Source organism: Chionomys nivalis, chromosome 17 (assembly GCF_950005125.1).
Source record: "Chionomys nivalis chromosome 17, mChiNiv1.1, whole genome shotgun sequence".
Classification (NCBI taxonomy): domain Eukaryota; kingdom Metazoa; phylum Chordata; class Mammalia; order Rodentia; family Cricetidae; genus Chionomys; species Chionomys nivalis.
The window spans coordinates 38,699,946-38,719,432 of NC_080102.1; the positions used below are offsets into that span (position 1 = coordinate 38,699,946).

At 50.7% G+C, this 19,487-nt stretch overlaps 1 protein-coding gene across 2 annotated transcripts in view; it reads left to right on the forward strand.

Annotated features, from left to right (window-relative positions):
• Nucleotides 1-19,487, forward strand: part of Myh9 (myosin heavy chain 9) — an 83,338-nt gene that overhangs the window by 29,487 nt on the left and 34,364 nt on the right. For both annotated transcript variants that reach the window (XM_057791243.1, XM_057791244.1), the window contains exons 3-5: nucleotides 3,767-3,923; nucleotides 16,614-16,641; nucleotides 17,434-17,527. In XM_057791243.1, the coding sequence (XP_057647226.1) occupies nucleotides 3,767-3,923; nucleotides 16,614-16,641; nucleotides 17,434-17,527 (279 nt within the window). The remainder of the gene's footprint in view (nucleotides 1-3,766; nucleotides 3,924-16,613; nucleotides 16,642-17,433; nucleotides 17,528-19,487) is intronic.

Here is a 19,487-nt window from a genome sequence, read left to right on the forward strand (position 1 = left end):
GATACTAAGTTAATCCTTCATGACAAGTCTGATTTCTGCTCACTCATTGGTCCTCAGTTTGATTAGTCAGGGCCTACCAGCAAGCGTATTCTCAGGTTGCCTGTTGGAAGAAGCATTCTTTATGGATTGCTTTAGTTCATCTTCCTTATGGAAGGGTGGGAAGAGTTGAAACCTGAAGATGGGCTGGGATTTAGATGGGATCTTATGCACCGTGAGGTGCTGGCAAGGGCTAAGAGCAAAATCTGTTTCTTTTTTTCTTTTTTTTTTTTTAAACTTCTTTTATGTGTGTGAGTATTTTGCCTGCATGCCATAGAGGCATTGGAAATCTTTGTAGAACTGCAGTTATAGATGATTGTGAGCTGCCGTGTGGGTGCTGGGAATCAAACTTAAGGTCATCTGGAAGAGCATCCAGTTCTGCTAACCATTGAATCTTATCTCTGATCCTGGAACTTGAGGTTTTTGGTGAGAATATGTATAATACAAATTCAAATCTTGCCCCTCAGAAGCATCAAACATGAAATTCAAATTGGGAGGCTGCAGGAAAATGAAGGAAAAAAGTCTTGTCTGTTTACCCAGATAACATGGGAGCCACATTCCCCTTGTCTGGGAGTAGGGTGCTCTTAGCAGGATTTGCTTCTGATGTCTCATTCACTCTGCTGTGCTGGTCTGCCTTTACTGACTATGTCACATGGTGCTGCAGAGCCTCGCATCTTCTGTAAGTTGCAGGTAGCTCTCGGCTTGCACCAGGTCTGGACTCTGGCTGCCGCTGTTTAAGTCAAAGTCCTCTACTTAGCCTCTTACTGGTGTCTCCACTTAACTGAGCCCGTGAGAAACAGGCTAGCCACTTGCTTTCACCTCTATCTGCAAGTGGTCTTTCCTTCCCATGCATGCAATATTAGCTGTCAAAGTACATTCAGTGTTAAGTCACTACACCCTTGTGAGTGACATGCAGGGCTTCCTTCTGTACGTGGATGTGGGTGTAGAAGCCAAGCTTTTCCCCAGAGCTCTGGTGGCAGGCATTAGCTCTTGGTTTGGTTTCTTTGCTGTCCTGCCACAGACCATCCCCCAGGTAGCATCACTAAGGACTGCTAGTGAGATCCCAGCAGATACAGAACTGTGGGGCAATTAAAGCCTTTGGTGGCTGCCTGGCAGGGCTGCAGCCTCCCTCACAGCCTATATATGTGCAGCAGGGTTCCACACTGAGACCCCAGGCACCTTCATGCTGCATTTGCCCAGCTTTGTGGGCGGCACAGCCAATTCTGCACCACAGCTGCTCTGTCTTTTGCTTTGAGGGAAGCGAGGCTCTGGGACAGGGGGCGATTGGGTACAAAGAGCCTCTGTGGCCTGTGAATGGAGCAGCTCCCTGGTGTGGCTGCGTGGGAGTAGAGCCACTTGCTCAGTGTCTGTTCCTCCATGAGCCTTTAATGTGCTCCTTCCTCCCACCTGAGCTGGGTGCCCCCTTCTCAGGGCTCAGCTGGCAAGTGTCCTTGGGGGGTTAGCTCAAAGCCCTTTAGAGCCTCTGCAGTGTCATCTGCCCATCCAGCTGTCTCAAAGAATGGTCCTAATGACCCTCTGTCCCCTTCTGTTTCTGCCAGCTGTTTCAAACATCTGGCTTTGTGGCACACCCTATATGTGGGACCACGTGTCCTTGACTTTTATCAGGCTGGACTTCCTAGAGTATAGGTTTTTTTCTCTAAGGCTGAGAACAAAGTTCAATTGTTTGGAGGTCCTGGGATGACCTCACTATTTTCTGGCCTTCAATCTTGTCCCCACCTAATGCCATCTGACAACTACACAGAGGATGCCACAAGATGACCTTGCTCCCTTCTTCCTTTTGCAGCACCCAAGCCAGCACCACATTTGGGTTTCTTTGCTTTGACCTTCCTGGTTTCTTGAAAATAGAGTAGTTGGGGTTGGGGATTTAGCTCAGTGGTAGGGCGCTTGCCTAGCAAGCGCAAGGCTCTGGGTTCGATCCTCAGCTTCAGAAAAGAAAAAAAAAAAAGAAAATAGAGTAGTTGGAAGGGGAACACGTGGCAGAAGCACCCCTCCCCCATCCCCCCATCCCACTCCATAACTCTCTGGGAAGGAGGGAGTCTCCTTAGCATCCAGGTCAGCTGCTCTCCCTAGTGCAGAGCAGTGCACCAGGTTAGGGTACACACCCTTGGGAGTGCAGCTGACCAGTGTCTAGGTTGTGGGGTCCTTTGAGCTTTGTCCTCAACCTAGCTTCTATTTGAAGTTCCAAGAAGAACCTTTGGTCAGTGCTGGGGAAGAGCCCTGTCTTCATGCCTGGCTTCTGTGTGAACCCCTGCGTTGAGCCTTGCTGTTGCCTAGAGAGAGCACAGGTGGAAGGGGCAGAATGCATACCACGATCCAATCCCCAGATGGGCTGCTCCTGGAGCAGGGATAGGATTGTACAGGAAGAAGAGGGGAGATGGCTGAAGAAAACAGGATATTTGGAGAATTGGTCCTCCAGACGAAAGAGGTTAGCCTTAGTTTTCTTGAGGCCTGAGTTCATGCCTTGTGACCATTGATTGTCTCTTAGCAGACAGGCAGTTTTGGTGTGGAGCCTGGGATGCCAAGCCTTGCTCCACAGCCTTCCTTCCTTCCAACTTGGGATTGTTTTCCCAAAAAGATAGCACTGAGATTGCTATTGCTGTCTGAAGACAGCCATGTCCCCAAACCGAACATCCCTGGGTGCCCTTGGCAAGGACAGTTCTCATGTACTGGTTAGGAGTACGCCATCTGTGCATTTGGAAGGATCAGGAAATTTATTAGAGTTGGTCACAAGGCATTGTGGACATTTCCTCCAAAAACATGGAGGAAAGAGCTGTGTAAACTCACTGTAGGAAGCAGCTCTCCTAAGCAACACTGTGTTCCTACTCCTCACCATGCAGTAAGGTGCCAACCTCCACCCATGCTCTTCTGCATATTGGGAAGTGGAGGAAGAAGGGTATGGACCCCACCACCGCACCCCAGTCAGGTTTGAACTCAGGGTATCTGACTCCAGGGCTTTGCTTTTAAAGGTCAAAGCAGACCTGGAACATTGGGTATGCCATGTTGTAAATGTCTGGCATTAAGGGTATTGACACTTCCGAGTTTCTGCCTCTGGAGAAGGCTTTCCAAGGTCATCAAAGTAGCCTTTATGTTTTTGAAAGATTTGCAGAGGAATGCAGGGCATGAGCTAACTTTTAGCCCCCAGGCTCTATGATGTGCTTTCCCAGTGTTTGTAGGGTGGACTGCACATGCTGTCAATGGAGAATCATGTGTACTTTGCAGTTTTCTGAGATACAGCTGAATCCTTTATCTTTGTACATCTCTCACAATGACAGACACATCTCATTCTCCTAGGATCTGAGGTTTGTTGTTGTTTTTTTGTGACAGTGTTTCTTTGTGTAGCCCTTCCTGTCCTGGAACTAACTCTGTAGAACCGGGCTGATCTCAACTCAAATATCTGCCTGCCTCTGCCTCTTGAGTGCTGTGATTAAAGGTGTGCGCCACCATGCCTAACTGGAACCTGAGTTTTATACCTGGACTTGTGTGTGTTTTGATATGGACCTTGTCTGATGTACACTTGTTAGCATACAAAGCCACCTGTGTTGAGAGAGCGCTACAACACCCGCAGCATCAGCAGGAGCAGGGACACCAGAGAGCACTTTTGCCCTAGGTTGAATCGTGGCCTGGGGTACAGTGGACACTCAGCCACACAAAGGTTAGGTGCTGTTGAGACTCAGACTTGCTAAACCATGGCTTCCTGTTGCTTTCTCAGACCTATTCAGGCCTGTTCTGTGTGGTCATCAACCCTTATAAGAACCTGCCCATCTACTCAGAGGAGATCGTGGACATGTACAAGGGCAAGAAGAGGCACGAGATGCCGCCTCACATCTACGCCATCACAGATACTGCCTATAGGAGCATGATGCAGGGTGAGTACTTGGGGCACTGAGGCCCTCACCTGGCCTTTCTAGGGATTCCGTTCCTCTAGTGGCTGGTGAGGTATGTCATCATATAAGAGCCAGGGCCCATGGCTATGTAAACAATATGCTTATATGTTTTTTTTTTTTTTTAAATATTTATTTATTATGTATACAATATTCTGTCTGTGTGTATGCCTGATAGCCAGAAGAGGGCACCAGACCCCATTACAGATGGTTGTGAGCCACCATGTGGTTGCTGGGAATTGAACTCAGGACCTTTGGAAGAGCAGGCAATGCTCTTAACCTCTGAGCCATCTCTCCAGCCCCAATATGCTTATATGTTAATAGACCGTTCTAGAAACTTTAAAGACTACAATTCCTGACTGTTTTCTCACGTACTCATCCTTTGGAGAGTTTCCCTCATCAGTTTTCGGATCCGTTCCTCATTTTCTCCGCGTTTTCCTTTTGTGCTCTTCGCACACAGCTGGTAACACACCGGAGTGCAGTCCCCTTAGAGAACACATGTGAAGCTTCAGTTGGTGGCTGCACCCCTGCACTGACCTGTGTTTTCTGTCCTGACACAGTAAAGTGCTTTGGGAGGATGTTTGTTCACTCATCCCTTCTCCTGGACACACCCATTACCTCCATACTTCTTCCCCTCTTCCTGGTGTGGGGCAGTCTCCCACTTTCCACCCTTCCTTCAGGTCTGCTCCCTTAGATTCCTTCTCCTCATCTACTTGGCTGTCTCCATGATTCTCTTGCTTTTGCTTGTGGGCACTCCTTTTTGGCTCATCCTCAGCCCTGGGCCTTCCATTGAGCCCCTGGAGTGGTTTCTGCCATCAGTGCCTGGCTATGCACTAGTGCTGTCCCTGATCGCTGCCAGCCAGGCTGACCTCACTGCTACTAGATGCTGGAACCTAGTCTTACCACACACTTTCTTGTCCTCACCCCTTTCCCCAGCTCAGCCAACACTTTTATTTTTGTTTTTGTTCTTTGGGTTCTGAGACAGTGTCTCACTATGTAGCCCAGGATGGTCCTGCACTCAGAATCCCCTGTCTTGCGCTTCCCCATGCCTGACGTCAGCATACTCTGAAAGTGTTCTTTCTGTTGCTGTTTCTGATCCTATTTTCTTCCTACCCGCACTGCTCTGGCCTTAGGTCTGGCTTTTCAGCTCCTTGTCTGTACTGCTGTCCTCTTAACCTCCATTCTGTCAGAGCCTCTGCCTGTCAGCTGACCACTTTTCAAGATTGCAGATCTAAGGGTGGACACACACAGAACCATCGGGCCACCCTCCCCCCACTCAGGGAGCTCCATGCATTTCTCCAGCAGGCCTTTCTGCTTCAGGGCTCCACACTTGCTCCACCTGCACGCAGTGCTTGGTGAGTGACTGCTACTTTCGGGAGCCCTCTGCTCCCCCAGGCTTTGCACCAGAGCCTGGCAATGTTTTGCTGGAGTCAGGCATTTTAAACTTTTATTTTCTCTGCTCAGAATGACCTAGGCCTCATATTCTTAGAATGTTACCAAGTCCCTGGCATATGCAATCCTGCTCAGGTACAGCTCCCAAACAGTGTGGCCGTCTTGTTTTGATAGTGGTTTCTTTCGCATCTTTTGTTCTTTAAGCACCACAGTCCATCTGGGCAGTGGTGGTGATGCCCCTTGTACTAGCTTTGCCCCGACTTAGTAGTTTCAAATGGCACTGTGCACAGGGTATTTCTCGGCCAGGTTATTAATTAGGCAGGATGTGCAAGTTGGCCTAGCCTTTGGCTTATGTTCACATCTATCAGGATTCCTTGTGGAAGCCAGCCCTTTGGTTTGAAAGTAGGATGTCTGTTTGAAAGTGCTAACGAGAGCAGTCTGGTGGGAGAACATTCTGTGAGATTCCAGAGGAGTCTGAGTCTCTGTCTCTGGGGGTTATGAGTCACTTTCCCTTGGCTCTGCAGTGACGCAGTGTGAAGAGTGCACTTGGGGTCTTCCTGAGCAGGGCATGTTCTCATTCTCCCCCAGGATCTCAGCTGCTCCTGCTGGGCCGTCATGGGAGAGCCATGGAGAGTAACTCCAGCAGCCGGTCGTTGGAGCTGGACTCTCAGACTCTCAGCAGATAACCGTAGGGCTCTTTTCCAAGAGAGTTAACCGGTTTACATTTATTCATAAGAAGCAAGTTTGGGGAAGGATGTCTGAAAGTCACACAGACTGGAAATGGTTAAGAGAAAGAGATAGATAATCTTGTCCGAGGCAGAGCAGCCGCAGTAGGGAAGGAGGTGTCTTGGACCATGACAGCAAGATCAGTTGAAGGGAATGATTGTCAGTGTGGGGACCTACCAGCCCGTGCTGCTTCAGGAATGGTCTGTGCAATCGCTAGGACCAATGTTTTCCCACCCTGAGCCCAAGAGGCCCCCACTTGGCTTCTTGCTTTGGACTTGCTGGAACTCCTTAGCCGCTAAGTGGACCTACTAAGCCCATTCTGAGCTGTTGTACACAGTGGGCCCACAAAGCCTTTAGCAGTGGATGTCTTGTTCTTGGGGGTGTGAAGGAAGGTAGTCACACAAGCCTGCCTGTGACACCACGGGTCACCAGTAGAGAGTGTTTCTGAAAGGGACCCTGTCTTCTTACCCTAAGCCAGGTTTTGTAGGTGGAGCCTTGATCTTCAGGCTGTTGGAGCTTGTTACTCTCTGTTTTGGGGTGAAGCCTTAGGGCTTGCTGCCCACCCAGTGGGGGAGGGGGCAGGTTTGCTTTGTCCCTTCCTAATGTCTTAAAAGGTATGGCCAGATGGTTCCTCTTCTGCCTCCCCTCCCCTCCCCCAAGAACTACACAAAAATTTCCTTCCTGAGTTGGTTGTGGCTTATGACATACTAGCGTTTATTCTGCCAAATAGGGTAGTTGGTGGCTTTGTCTGGGAACTTTTATGAGAAAAGCTTTTCGATTCCTCCCAGGGCCCGTCCTTGTCTTCGAATCCTTCTGTGCTGGGTTTGCCCATATTGTCTTGGTTACTGTCTGTGGCTCTTTCATTTTTATCCTGGTTTGGATGGTAGCTTATAAGCTACTTTACCTGTTTGCCGGACTAAGCCAGGCTTTCTCAAATATGACATTTGGGATACTGTAGGATGCATAGTAGTATCCTGGCCTCTTTTCATTCTCTCTGTTTGTGACAAAAAATATTCCCAGTCACTTCCATTAGATGTTCCCTGATGGACAAAATTGTCCCCAGTTGAAAACCCCTAGACTAAGCTTTATAGATCTCTTTTATTCTGATTGTTAGTTCTGGTTAATCAACAGTTGTCAGGACCCTGTAGTGTTATGGTTTGAAACACAATCTCAAAAGAATTCTGGGATAGATTGGTATTGTCTGCCATGAGCACAGGATAGGGCACTGGAGTGGATGATCTCCAGCTTAGGCCACGCAAACAGGTGATAGCAAACGCCAAGATACCAAAAGGGTTATCCTGTTCCTGGAGGCCCTGGCAGTCCAGATGGATAGAAAAGACATGTTTGCTGACAGATCTGGGGCTATAGATGCACTAAAGGCAAGCTGTTGCTGCCGATACTTGGTGCCAGTGCAGTGTCAACAGGTGTCAGGTGTCTTGGAGTTCACGGAAGTTGTGGCTGCTGAGGCTGGTGTGGCAGGGAACAGCACTGTGGAGGTAGAGACCATGGGAAAGCTGGCCGGCCTATGATAATAAGTGGCTGTGGTGCAGCCCAGACATGCCTGCATAGTTTTGCTTATTGTCTTAATCTCCAGCCTTGGGTTTAATTAAGGTTGTGTTTGCGTGGTCGTCTTACCACTCTAACTCTGGCTCTCCATGTATTTTTTTTTTTTTTTTGCCTTCTTGGCTATTAAGAGGCATTTGATCCTTAGGAGAACTTGAACCTGTGTTGCTGCCCCCAGCTTGGGTGCAGATGCATCCCAGGGCGGGCACAGGGGCTTCAGGTGGGAATCAGGCAGCAGATCCCTGGGGCTGGGGGAGGGGTGCTTTCAGCCTTCTCTGGGGCCTTGTTGGTAAGAGTGTTCATCTGGTTAGTGAGAGATTTCGGCCTGAGCTCACTTATCTCCCAGTGTAGGTAGAAAAGAAGCTACGCGTATTAGCTCCCCGCCAGGTCTGGCTCACTCTGGGAAACCAGCAGAGTTGGCTTGCACTGTGCTACCCTCCTCTCCATCCCTCCTTGGCTTCTCTTTGGAAGCTGCCCTGCAAGTGGTGGTCACTGAACATTACTCCAGTGCCCAGTGGATGTGCACATTCTCTTGGTGGTTGACTGACCGTGCTGGGTCAACAGTGACAGTGAGGTTTGTGTGTCCCCTTCCCATCCTAGCATGGTCCCCTGGCTCACATGTGAGGGGGTGGACTCAGATGCGTTAGCTGATGGGTCATCCATGGGCCTCTGAACAGGAGGTTATGGCTACTGTTGCCCCTCTTCTTTTCTGACTAGTCCTTGGAGGAATTTTTCCCAGCCTGACAGTTAGGTGGGGGTGAGAGAGAGACCTGCCTTCACCTCTCTTCCATCTGCCCAACTGGTTCCAGGGTCTGCTGAACGAAAAGTCCTCAGCTCCTCAGGGGCCAGGAGAGTATTTTAGGTCTTGAGTGGCAACTCTGGAGCTGGAACAGTGGGAAGCCACAGATGCGCAGACTCCACTTAAGCAGCAATGTGACAACCAGGAGGCCAGATCCTGGCCAGCCTTCTCACATAAAGGTCTCACTGTCTGCTGGGAGGTGTCGGAGTCAGCTTTGTACCTCATCGTGTGCCTCAGGAGGCAGTGTGGCTTCCCTGAGGAGGGCCATGCCCCGTGCCTGCATGACATCGTCCTTGCCCAGGGCCAGCCTCGTGCCTCCTGTGTGTTGTACACTGTAGACTCATGCAGACACAGGTCCTGCGTAGAGGATTGCTGATTGGCACCCAGAGGTATCAGATGCCCCAGCTCAATATCGGGGGGTCCCACACAGAGGTAGTGTGTTTTGGAACTTTGGGGGTAGGCATGGGGTTAGAAAACCAGTTAGCACTTTGTAGGCTATAGCCAAGCGTTTGCTGGCCCCTCAGCCTTAGGTATAGTGAGTGAGAAGCCTTGTAAACGGGGCTTGAGAGCTATCTCTGGGAAGAATGTGGAGTTTGGCCCAGATAGAGTAGGATTCCCCCTCTTCACTTGCTGATTGGCCTGGCTATGGCACAGCCATTCACCATGATAGAGTTTGTTTTTCTCTGCCTTTCAGTTTGACACAGCTGACATGGCCAGGTTAAAGAATTTCAGAATTTCAGGAGTGGCTGTAGGGCAGTGCTGACCTGCAGTAGGTCCCTGGAGATCGGGCAGTAGGAGATTGAAACACAGCCTTCGTGGGATCTTCCCAGTGCCTGGTCCTGCCACTACTGGCAGACGAGCAGGTGCTATCCCCAGAACCACAGGCGTAGACGGACTTCTCTGTGTCTCCAGAGGGCTTCAGACTGACTTCTGTATCTTCAGAGGGGCTTCAGACTGACTTCTCTGTATCTCCAGAGGGGCTTCAGATTGACTTCTCTGTATCTCCAGAGGGGCTTCAGACTGACTTCTCTGTATCTCCAGAGGGGCTTCAGACTGACTTCCGTATCTCCAGAGGGCTTCAGACTGACTTCTGTATCTCCAGAGGGCTTCAGACTAACTTCTCTGTATCTCCAGAGGGCTTCAGACTGACTTCTCTGTATCTCCAGAGGGTTTTAGACTGACTTTTGTATCTCCAGAGGGGTTCAGACTGACTTCTGTATCTCCAGAGGGGTTCAGACTGACTTTTGTATCTCCAGAGGGCTTCAGACTGACTTCTGTATCTCCAGAGGGCTTCAGACTGACTTCTCTGTATCTCCAGAGGGGCTTCAGTCTTGTAGCAGTAAGGCCTTGGGCTCATAATGGTCTCTGTGGGTCTTCTAGGAGGATGTCACTTTGTTCAGGTTGTGTGTGTGTGTGTGTGTATATATATCTGTCCGTCCATCTGCCCATCCATCCATCCCTCTGTCTGTCCCCTGTTGCTGGTGGGCCAATAGAGAAACAGACACACAAGCTTCCTACCTACTTCTCCCACAGTTCTGGAGCTAGGAGGCCGCTCCCTCCGCACTGCTCCCTGGGTGGCAGGTCTGTTCCTGGAGCAAGCCACTGTATTATGATCTCGTCAGTTTCATCATCCTCACATTTAGGCTCCTCTTTCTAAAGAGGGTCCTTTTTGCTGGTTTCTTTCCTTTTCTGTGCTAGGGATTGAACCCAGTAGATGACTTGCGAGTCAAGTAACCTGCTGAGCTGAATCGCTAGCCAGTAGTGATCCTTTTTCACAACTCAGCTTTACGGTTCCCATCTAGCTCAGCAGTGGTCCCCTTCCCCTCATGCTTTGACCTGGGCCAGCAAAGCTATTTTGAGAGTAATTGGAAACTTGACCCTATGGTTTTGTTAGTCCACCCACCCTCAACCCCTCAAAAAAGGTAACTATAAAAAAATCTACCTGTAGGGATTGGAGAGATGGTTCAGTGGTTAAGAGCAGTGGCTGCTCTTCCAGAGGACCAGGGTTGAGCCCCAGAATCCACATGGTGGCTCACAAATGTCAGTAACTCCAGTTTTATGGGGTTTATTTCCCTCTTTGGCCTCAGAGGGCACCAGGCACATGAGACATACATATAAGCAAAACCTACCTTAAAAACAATCTACCGTAAAATCCAGTGGGCAGATCATGCTTGCTTGCTGTCGGTGTTGCTGTACCAGCATGTATCCTCCTTTCCCAAGACCTGGGGCTGTGTTCTGGTATGTCCTAGACAGTGCTTTGTTGAGAGAAGAGAGACATTTTGCTTTTCCCTTGGCTTTCTGGAGTGAAGCTATCAGATGAGAACAAAAATAATTCCCTGAAGCCAAAGAGAGGTGAACGAGTGGGCAACCTGCACACATGCGGGTCCTGGATCTTGACCCCCGGGGTATTGACTCAGGATTGACTCCCTAGGACATATGATGTTTTAAGCATTCAGACAGTATAGCTTAGGGTCAGGAAGACAGACAGCAGACATCCACACAACTGTTCATAGTCTTGTCTGTACACACACACACACGTTCATAGTCTTGTCTGTCCACCTTCAGCTGGTCCAGGATACAGTAGTGCTGAGGCCCAAGCTGAAGGGAGAGGGTGTGCAGCTGTGTTCCTGTGGCTGTGCATGTTCCTCCTGGCAGTCTCCAGTATACCCTTTACTAGACTGGCAAGGCTACTAGAGGTCAGGGCGTCTTCCAGAGCACCCCCACTGTCATTCTCTTCACTCTTCTCCCTGAGCTTATCCAGGGCCGTTGGTGTGCCTGCCCTTTGCACATCAGCTCTCTCTGAGCCTGCTTGACTCGGTCTCTCTGGCTCCTGTCTGTCCTACTTTGCTTTTGTTCTCTTTCCCCAAGAGCACAGCTCTGCAGAGCCATCAACTTTGGCTCCACCGTGACTCCTTACCAGCTGTCCAGGATCCAGTAGGGAGCCACTGAGCAAGGCAGAGCTGACTGGGTGCTTCCTGAAGGCATTTGCCGTGGGCAGTGGGCATTCAGGTGGTTTTGAATTTCCAACCCGACAAACCTGTTGGAGCCACCTGTGCCAGGTGAGGGGCCAGTCAAAAACATTTGCTCTCAGCCTTGCCAGCAGAGAAGTGGAAATAGCTCACTTGTGCTCCTGAGTTTTGCTGGTGCATCTGGCCAAGAGAAGGTCTGGGCTCTCACTCACTTTTAGCACATTGAAGGTCTAGAGTCAGTCCTGGATCTTTGTTCCAATCATCCAGGGCCTGACAGGGAGGGCTGCCTGACTCCCGCCCTTTGCACCTGGGGCCCAGGCTTCTTGGACTAGGTCTTGCAGAGAAGCACAGGCAACTCCATTTATCTCTAGTAGGGATTGCTCTTGAGTGAGCAACTGCCTGTGTGTCCTGGCCTATGTTGTGTGCTTATGGGCCCCTGGCAAGGGGCTTCCTTTTTAAAGGGCTGCCTGCTAGAAACGGCTAGAAGACCTCTGTTCAGCCTGTCTGCAACCTCTGGTAATAAGTAGGAAGTGGTTTTTGCACCCTTTATTCTCACCTTTCTGTCTGCTTCCCAAGTGCTTGTCACCCAGGCTGTGATTGGGCTGGCTGGGGAGATGACATCGGAGCTGCTCGAAGGCTTGCTATCATCATTGTGGCTCGCTCTCTGCGTGGCTCTGGCCTCTGTGCATTGAGAGGTTAGACCTAGCCTGTAGGGTTTTTAGTGGGACAAAGGCCTGCTTGAGTCAAATCATCAGCTTCCTCAGGCTACACTAAGGCCTTCCCACTTCTAACTTTGAACTGGAACCCGCATTTTATATGCTTTGCACAATCCTTTGTGCTTTGACTTCCTGACACCCAGACAATATCCAGACACTTGACTCTGGAGTTTCAGTGTCTGCCTCGAGTGACCCAGTGCAGAAGTCACCTTGCCTACACAGTCTGCACACAGTAAGCCACCCTCAGGTCCGCTGTGTAATTTCTCCAGAGAACATTTGGTTGTTTGTTTGTTTTTATTTTTTTATTTTATTTATTTATTTATTTATTTATTTTTTTGGTTTTTCGAGACAGGGTTTCTCTGTGGCTTTGGAGCCTGTCCTGGAACTAGCTCTTGTAGACCAGGCTGGTCTCGAACTCACAGAGATCTGCCTGCCTCTGCCTCCCAAGTGCTGGGATTAAAGGCGTGCGCCACCACCGCCCGGCTCCAGAGAACATTTGGAAGCAGGCTGCTTGTCATGGTCCTGACTCAGGGAGGCACATTGCCTACTCTGTTGCCATCCACTATTGGCCTACCTTGACCCTATCCACTTCTCAGCCCCAGAGAACCCAGTAGACCTCGAGGTGGGGGTTCCTCAGGCAGGGCACTCACCCAGCTGTGGCCTTAAGACAGTTCCTCCTGGGAGGTACACTCTCTGAGCCTGGCCATGAGTCAGTTCTAGTAGCAGCCTGCACCCTTCCTCCTGTACTTCCTGTCTGGCTGATGTCACCACTGTGCTAGTAGTCTGAAGCCTCACGGCCTTTTATGGACAAGAATCAGCCATAGCTCCTCTCACAGAGGAAGTGAGCCATAGCACAGCTTCTTCCCCCAACCCCCACCCCTTATGTGTAGGAATCTAAATGCCTGGGATGGAACACCTGCAGCCAGGCCTCAGGTGTTCTTCTGAGCTAGCTAGAAACCTGTCCACTCAGGGTGGCCACATCAGCTTGTGACCTCATTCCATGGACTCAGCTTCTGGGTTTAAAGTCAGCTCAGGGCGGGAAGAGCCTGGCTGCTGCGTGTTTCACTCATGAGAGCCTTTCTTGTGGTTCTGGAAGGCTCTTTAGGAGCTTGGAGATAGAGTGTGGGGGTGGTTAAGGACAGCATCCTGAGTGGGCCTTGAGCATTCATTCCCAGAGGGCTCCAGGGGCACAGCTAATGGCTTCCTTTCTAACTGCTCTGGGTGTATGGGCAGCGGTAGCCAGACTGCCCTCTGCTAGCCACTGTCCTCTGCTCAGTGCTTTGTTAAGATTCTGACCGAGGAAAGGCTGCTGCTGCTGGAGTTCTAGCAACCATGTTGAAACTCAGTGCTGTGTCAGCCCACATCCTCTGTGGTGTGGCCCGGGACGAGATGGGGTCCTGGTGGTTCAGAGCCTGTGCTTCTGAATACGGTTATGCTGGTGGCTGTTAACTCCCAAGCCCCAAGGTAGAAGACGGACAAAAGGGCATTTCAGATAAACTCTTTGACCATTCAGCTGGCCTCTGCGTGTCCTTAGCCACTAAGACCGACAGTGTGAGTGAGGCAGGACTGCTGGCACTAGTACCAAGGAGAGTCTCTTCCAGAGCACAGGACGGTTGGCAGCAGGGTGAACTGGCTCAGGCTGAGAGCCCACTACTTTCTGGGAATTGATGCCATTATCTGTAAGGGATGCTCTGAGCCTGGGCACATCTCAAACAAATGACTGAGAAAAAAAAGCTAGACAAATCAGGCCGTCACACCGCCAGCTACCTCCTGCCTTACCTGACTGGGAAGGGTTTCCTTTGGCTACCCAAGAGGTCAGGAGATGGAATGAAAACTTCCAGAAAGGGTTGTAAGGACTTTGAGGATTTAAGAGGCCCTGTGTGAGTCACTCTAAGCAGTTGGCTGTGTGGCGCTAAGTGTTGGGTGCCCTCACCTGAAGGGAGGAGGTGGCCTCTTGGTGGCTCTTCTTTGAAAGCAGTTCAGCGGAGTCTGGCAAAGCAGGTTGGGATTCCTTTGAACCTGTCTGTGCTTGGACTGTTGGTGGCAGAAAGAGCCTCTGAAAGTGGAGAGGAAAGGGCAAGGGTGGCGGGTAGGCTGAACCTTCTGTTTTGCAGGTCTCTGTGTATGTGTATGTGCTTAAGTACATACATGCGCTGTGGATCTGTTTACACACGTGTCTGCGTACTGCTTCGTGCGCTCAGTGGATCTCTTTGCACACAAGTATCTGAGTGTGTGCTGCTCTACACATTCATGTTCCTGCTCATGTGTCTGTACACATTCTTATGCACCAGGGCACACCTGTGTGTATGCAAGTGTGCTTCTCTGTGTAAATAGGACTGAACACAGCTGCCCAAATGTCTCTTTCTGTGCATTTGTGTGCATGTGTGTCCGTGTGTGTTGGCCACCCCACTTCCTGTTGAGTAGTGAAGACTGACTCCTCCTCACACAGTTGAAGGAATTCCAGTCATCCAGGGACTGGGCCTGGACAGTCCTGGGAAACAGTTCCTTCTGAAGGAATGGGGAATGTTTCCTTTTATGGTAGCACCAGGCCCTTTCTGCTCAAGCTTCGCCAGCACACGCAGGTACATTCTTGCCTGCTCTGGAGGGGTGACTGACTAAACATGCCCGCCTGCGGCCACAGCTGGGACCAACCACAGGGAGCTGCTGGGGGAGGGCAGAGCCTGGGATGACAGAAATGCTTGCTCCAACCTCATGGAGGGAGCAACTGCTGTCGGGGAGGAAGGAGTGAAAATGGCTCTCTTCAGCCCGGTCCAGCCACCTCTTGCTTTTTCCTGTATCCCTGCCTGTCTTGTCGAGGCTCTGCTCTTTCTCAGTCATTGTCTGGCAGCTTTGAAGAATGAATGTTTTTGGAAACACAGGGCAAGGTGTGGGAAGGTTGAGTGCCTGCTTCTTGCCTTCTTGCTGAGTGGTTCTCATGGAGGTTAGATAGTGTTGTGTGGATGCGAAGCGTGGGGCTCCCCGTACTCCCACTCTGAGGCATTTCTTTTTTCTCACCCTTTGGTTTGTCTCAGCTATACAGTTCACCCTGGCCTTCAGTGCTCAGCAGTTCTGCCTCGACCTCCAAGTGCCTGGCTTGGTGGTTATTTCTTGAGAGTAGGGTGAAGGCTGCAGCTGAGGGCATGGACAGCTGCTGCCCCTGTCGGGTGTAAGGCTTCCTTTTTCTGGCTTCCTGTCTTGGAGTCCAGCCTTCCCTTCTGCTCAGCCAGTTGACAGAATGGGGATGGCAGTGTGTACTCAGCCCTACATGCTGTTGAGATTGGGCCAGCTAGAAAGCTCACCTACAGGAAGGCAGGTCATCTGCCTGGTCAGTCTGGTGTTAGATGGCTAATTCCATGACCCGAGGCCACACACAGAAAGCCATGAGTCATTCTCTGAGCACCTTGTCACACGGGGCCCTGCAGAGTGAGAGCCAGGAGTGCCCTTCATGAATGGCTGGCATCTACTGTCTGGTAATGCTGGTTCTACCAGTAGCCACCAGTGCCCCTTGATTGGCTCTCTCCTGCTTTCCCCCTCTGCCACTGCTACTCTATCATAGAGATGATAATGGCCCTTCAGGAGATCACTGTACTCACAGGGTCAGCACCAGAGCTGTTGTATGTGTTTATCAAAATAATCACAAAGAGGAGTGAGTCGCCAGTGTACCTTGTGCTGTGGAGAGCCACAGTCGAGTGTAGTTCAGATGTTACCAAATAGCACGATGCTGGGTCCAAACGCTCTGACTCTATAGGGTCTAAAGTGGGACACTCAGCACCCACCTGGGGCAGTAGCTTGTCTTGGAATGTGACCAGCTTAGCTTTCAGAGTGCAGGGCACTGTCCCCTAGCTTTCAGTGTGCAGTTATCCCCACATGCAAAAGGAACATTCACATCCTTCCTTGCTGAGTGGTGGCTGTTGGAAGCTCCTGCCCCTGGTGTAGAGGGCAGGACCTCAGAGACACTGTCAGAAGCTGTTCATGATTGCTGGATCCCTCGATCTTGTCATTACTGTCTGTCCTGCGTGGGCCAAGCACCATGCAGGTGGGTTCACATGTGTCCTTTACGTATGGGCTGCCCCACAACACGGAGGAGTTCATGGGGCTCAGAGAAGGCTATTCATTGTCTCTCTGAGGCAGCATCCCATACCGGGACTGTCCCAGTGCAAACTAGGCCTTGTCATGTTGCCTGCTCTGATTTCTGGCTTTTTAAACAGTATTCCTTGCTTAAATATGGGCAGTGTTGGGAGCCTGGCATGGGCATTGTTTTCTGATATTCTTGGGATAGAGTGGGCAATGTGTGTACAGCCTGGACTCGGCAGGCAGCTTTCTGGGACTTTGACGTTACAGATGCCCCTCTTAAGGGATGTCCATAGGCAGCTCAGGTTGAAGGTCTTCAAGGGTCCCTTCCAGAGCAGCATATAAGTCTTTGTTCCTTGTCTTGACAACACTTCATGGAGGTGGGAAGGGGCAGGTTTCTTCTTCCTGAGGTAACCTGATGTCCTCCTCTTTGTTGCAGACCGAGAAGACCAGTCCATTCTGTGCACGTAAGTGTTTTATGAGTGTGTGTGTGTGTGTGTGTGTGTGTTGGGGGGGTTGTTTATCGCTCTGATAGTTGTATTTGTGGTGCTGGGGATTGAGCTCACCCCTACTCTTATTCTCAGGGAATGAATACTTTTATCCAGTTGAAGGGGGTTGATAGGCTCCAGTTCAGGTCCCTCCTTTTGCCCCAAGACAGGACTCAGGGCTGTGTGTCTTTTGCCCAGTGGTCCAAGTCAGCTTTTGTGTCACAGCTAAGGCCTTTGTCAGGCTTCTTAAAGGAGTGGTACTCGAGGGTGGATGGGTGACTGCAGAGGATCACCACAAGCTCCAGCAAAAGGCACCAGCTGGCTTTTCTAGAACTTCCAGCATGGCACATGCCTTCCGACTGGGGATGGTGGCCTTCCATACCTGATGTAGGCTGATACTGGCTACTGTCCATCTTAATAAGGAAACCACCTCATAGGGTTATTTCAGGGGAACACATATAAGTGCCTTTGGCCCCTAGGTCAGCAGCTGCCTCCCCCTGATGTCTCAAACATTTGGTTCTGAAGGCTGCCAAGTGAGCAGGGTAGGCAGTGGCTATGAATCGGCTTTTGTCTGGCCTCTGGTGGGCCATGGGAAGCAGACAGGGAGAACTGCAGAGCTTCACATTTGGTTTGCTGTGCCCCTTCCTTCCTGTTGGCTCCTCATGGGTACCCACAGAAGGGCAGAATGGTAGACAGCAGGACATGCTGTAAGGGGTGGAGGCCAAGGATATAGCCGCATCTTACCGAGGACTCCCTCAACTCTCTTGGCAGGGGTGAGTCTGGAGCAGGCAAGACAGAGAACACCAAGAAAGTCATCCAGTACCTGGCGCATGTGGCATCCTCACACAAGAGCAAGAAGGACCAGGTGAGTGCTAGGTGCCTTGCTGGGCCTTGGCAGAGGGTGGTAAAGGAGGAAGGCTTATAATGGAGGCCTCAGCTTTAAGTGAGGATGCTCTTGGGCATGAAGCAGAGGCCCAGCTTTTTTCCCTAGGCAGCAGCTTAGCAATCTCAGAAGTACTTGGGTGGTAGCAGGTCCATTCCATTCTTGTCCTCCAAACTCTTCAAGTTGTTATGAAAACTGGACCCACCCCAGGGTCTACTTAGCAGAACCCTTGGTGTGGCAGCTGGTTGCTGCACTCCACCTCTGAGACTGGAAGAGACAGTCCGAGACAAGGTTCTCCAGTTAATGGAGGCCAGAAGGACTTGGGTTGACCTGCCTTCAAATCCCTGTATCCTTGTTCTGTTGTGGGAATAATGTCTCTGGGTGGACAGTCCTCCCTCACCAAGAAAGGACAGTTGGAAAGTCATCTTACTTCCTTTTCTCCCTCTTCCCTTGGTGGATTTTGGTGGAACTCAGCAGTGTCCTGGCTAGGTGAGATGCACGTTTTACTGCACGTTCTGCACCGGGAATGCGTGTTCTGCCATCGTGTGTCCTTGGATTCTGTACATTCTTCTGAGCAGCTTTCACGTCACACATTGTCACTTTCTGCAGCTAGAACTTTCCTTAGAGGCTCGGCTCACTGGTTGTCTTGGGAGGAGGGCTGGGTGTGATGCACACAGGCCTCTGGTGCACTCTGAGGGGGCAGTTCCCGACTGGGGTCAGCCTCATCACTGGGCTTTTCTCAGAACGCCATACCTGCCTGAATTCCAGTTGTGCCCCGTGCAGTGCCTGTGCAGGCACGGTGGGGTGTGCACCTGCCTTCCCAGAGTCCCACATGCTCACTGTAGTCCACACCAGTTACAGATGGCTGGCCCCTCGTCTCCTGGCACAAGCTGGGGGAGATACTGGGAGGTCCCAGATTGGAGTTTCCTGGGGAAAGCAGTGGTTAGTGTTGAGTATGGCTGAGGAGCCCCCCACTCTCCTCATACACTTCGACTGCCCTGAGGAATCTAAGTACCAGTGATGCCTCCCCAAGGCCATCAGGGGTGCTCTGCTGCCCTCACTGGCTTCACCTTACTGGGGTCCTGTGCACTGTGTTCACCAGTAAGTTGGGGTGTGTCTCTGCATGCATAGCTGGGGTGCAGCCACACAACACCCTTGTACCGTCTTCTGGAATCAGACCAGAAACAACTCTCCACATGCCAAGCTTTCTGAAACTTTTTCCACAGGGTGTCAGGAATTATATTTAGAAACTAATAAAGTTTCTTCTCCAACCCCCCCATTTTCCATTCTTTATAGGAGGCCTATTTTAAAAACTGAGCTGGGAGGTTAGGAGGTCTCTGGCTGAGGTTTTTTTGTCTCTGAATTTGGAGTAAAATCCATTTCCCAGCTATTTATTGAATGCTTGGTATGTGACTGATTCTTAGGAGGGTGACACTGGGGTCTCCCCTGGAGGACAGGAGACAGGACCCCAGTTAGAGAGCAGTAAAAGGGCCCCATGCACCTCATGCCTGGGTTCCAACTTTAGAGGAAAGACAGGCCTTGGACATACAAATAATTGGGGGATCTTAGAGATGAGTGGGGGGAGAGCTAGGAAGACACAGTGTGCGGTGGGCACTCTGTGCTGGCCCCACCTCCAGCCCGAGTGATTGCTGCCTCTGGTGTCCAGACACAGCTAAGGCCATCGACCAGTGTAGTTGTTCATCGTCCCTGAAGCTGTGCTGTGATTTCCCACACTTGCCCAGCTAGTTTCTCAGTGCGAGGCCTGTCGTGACATCTCTGGGAGAGAACTCTCTACCTGCAGTGACTGGCTCACCCCCTCCACTGCAAAAACAAAAACAAAAACAAAAACAAAAAACCCCCACACAATGAAAAACAACAAAAACCAAAACATACATACACACGCAAGCAAGCCCATCAGACAGGATATGCGGTCTTGGCTTGG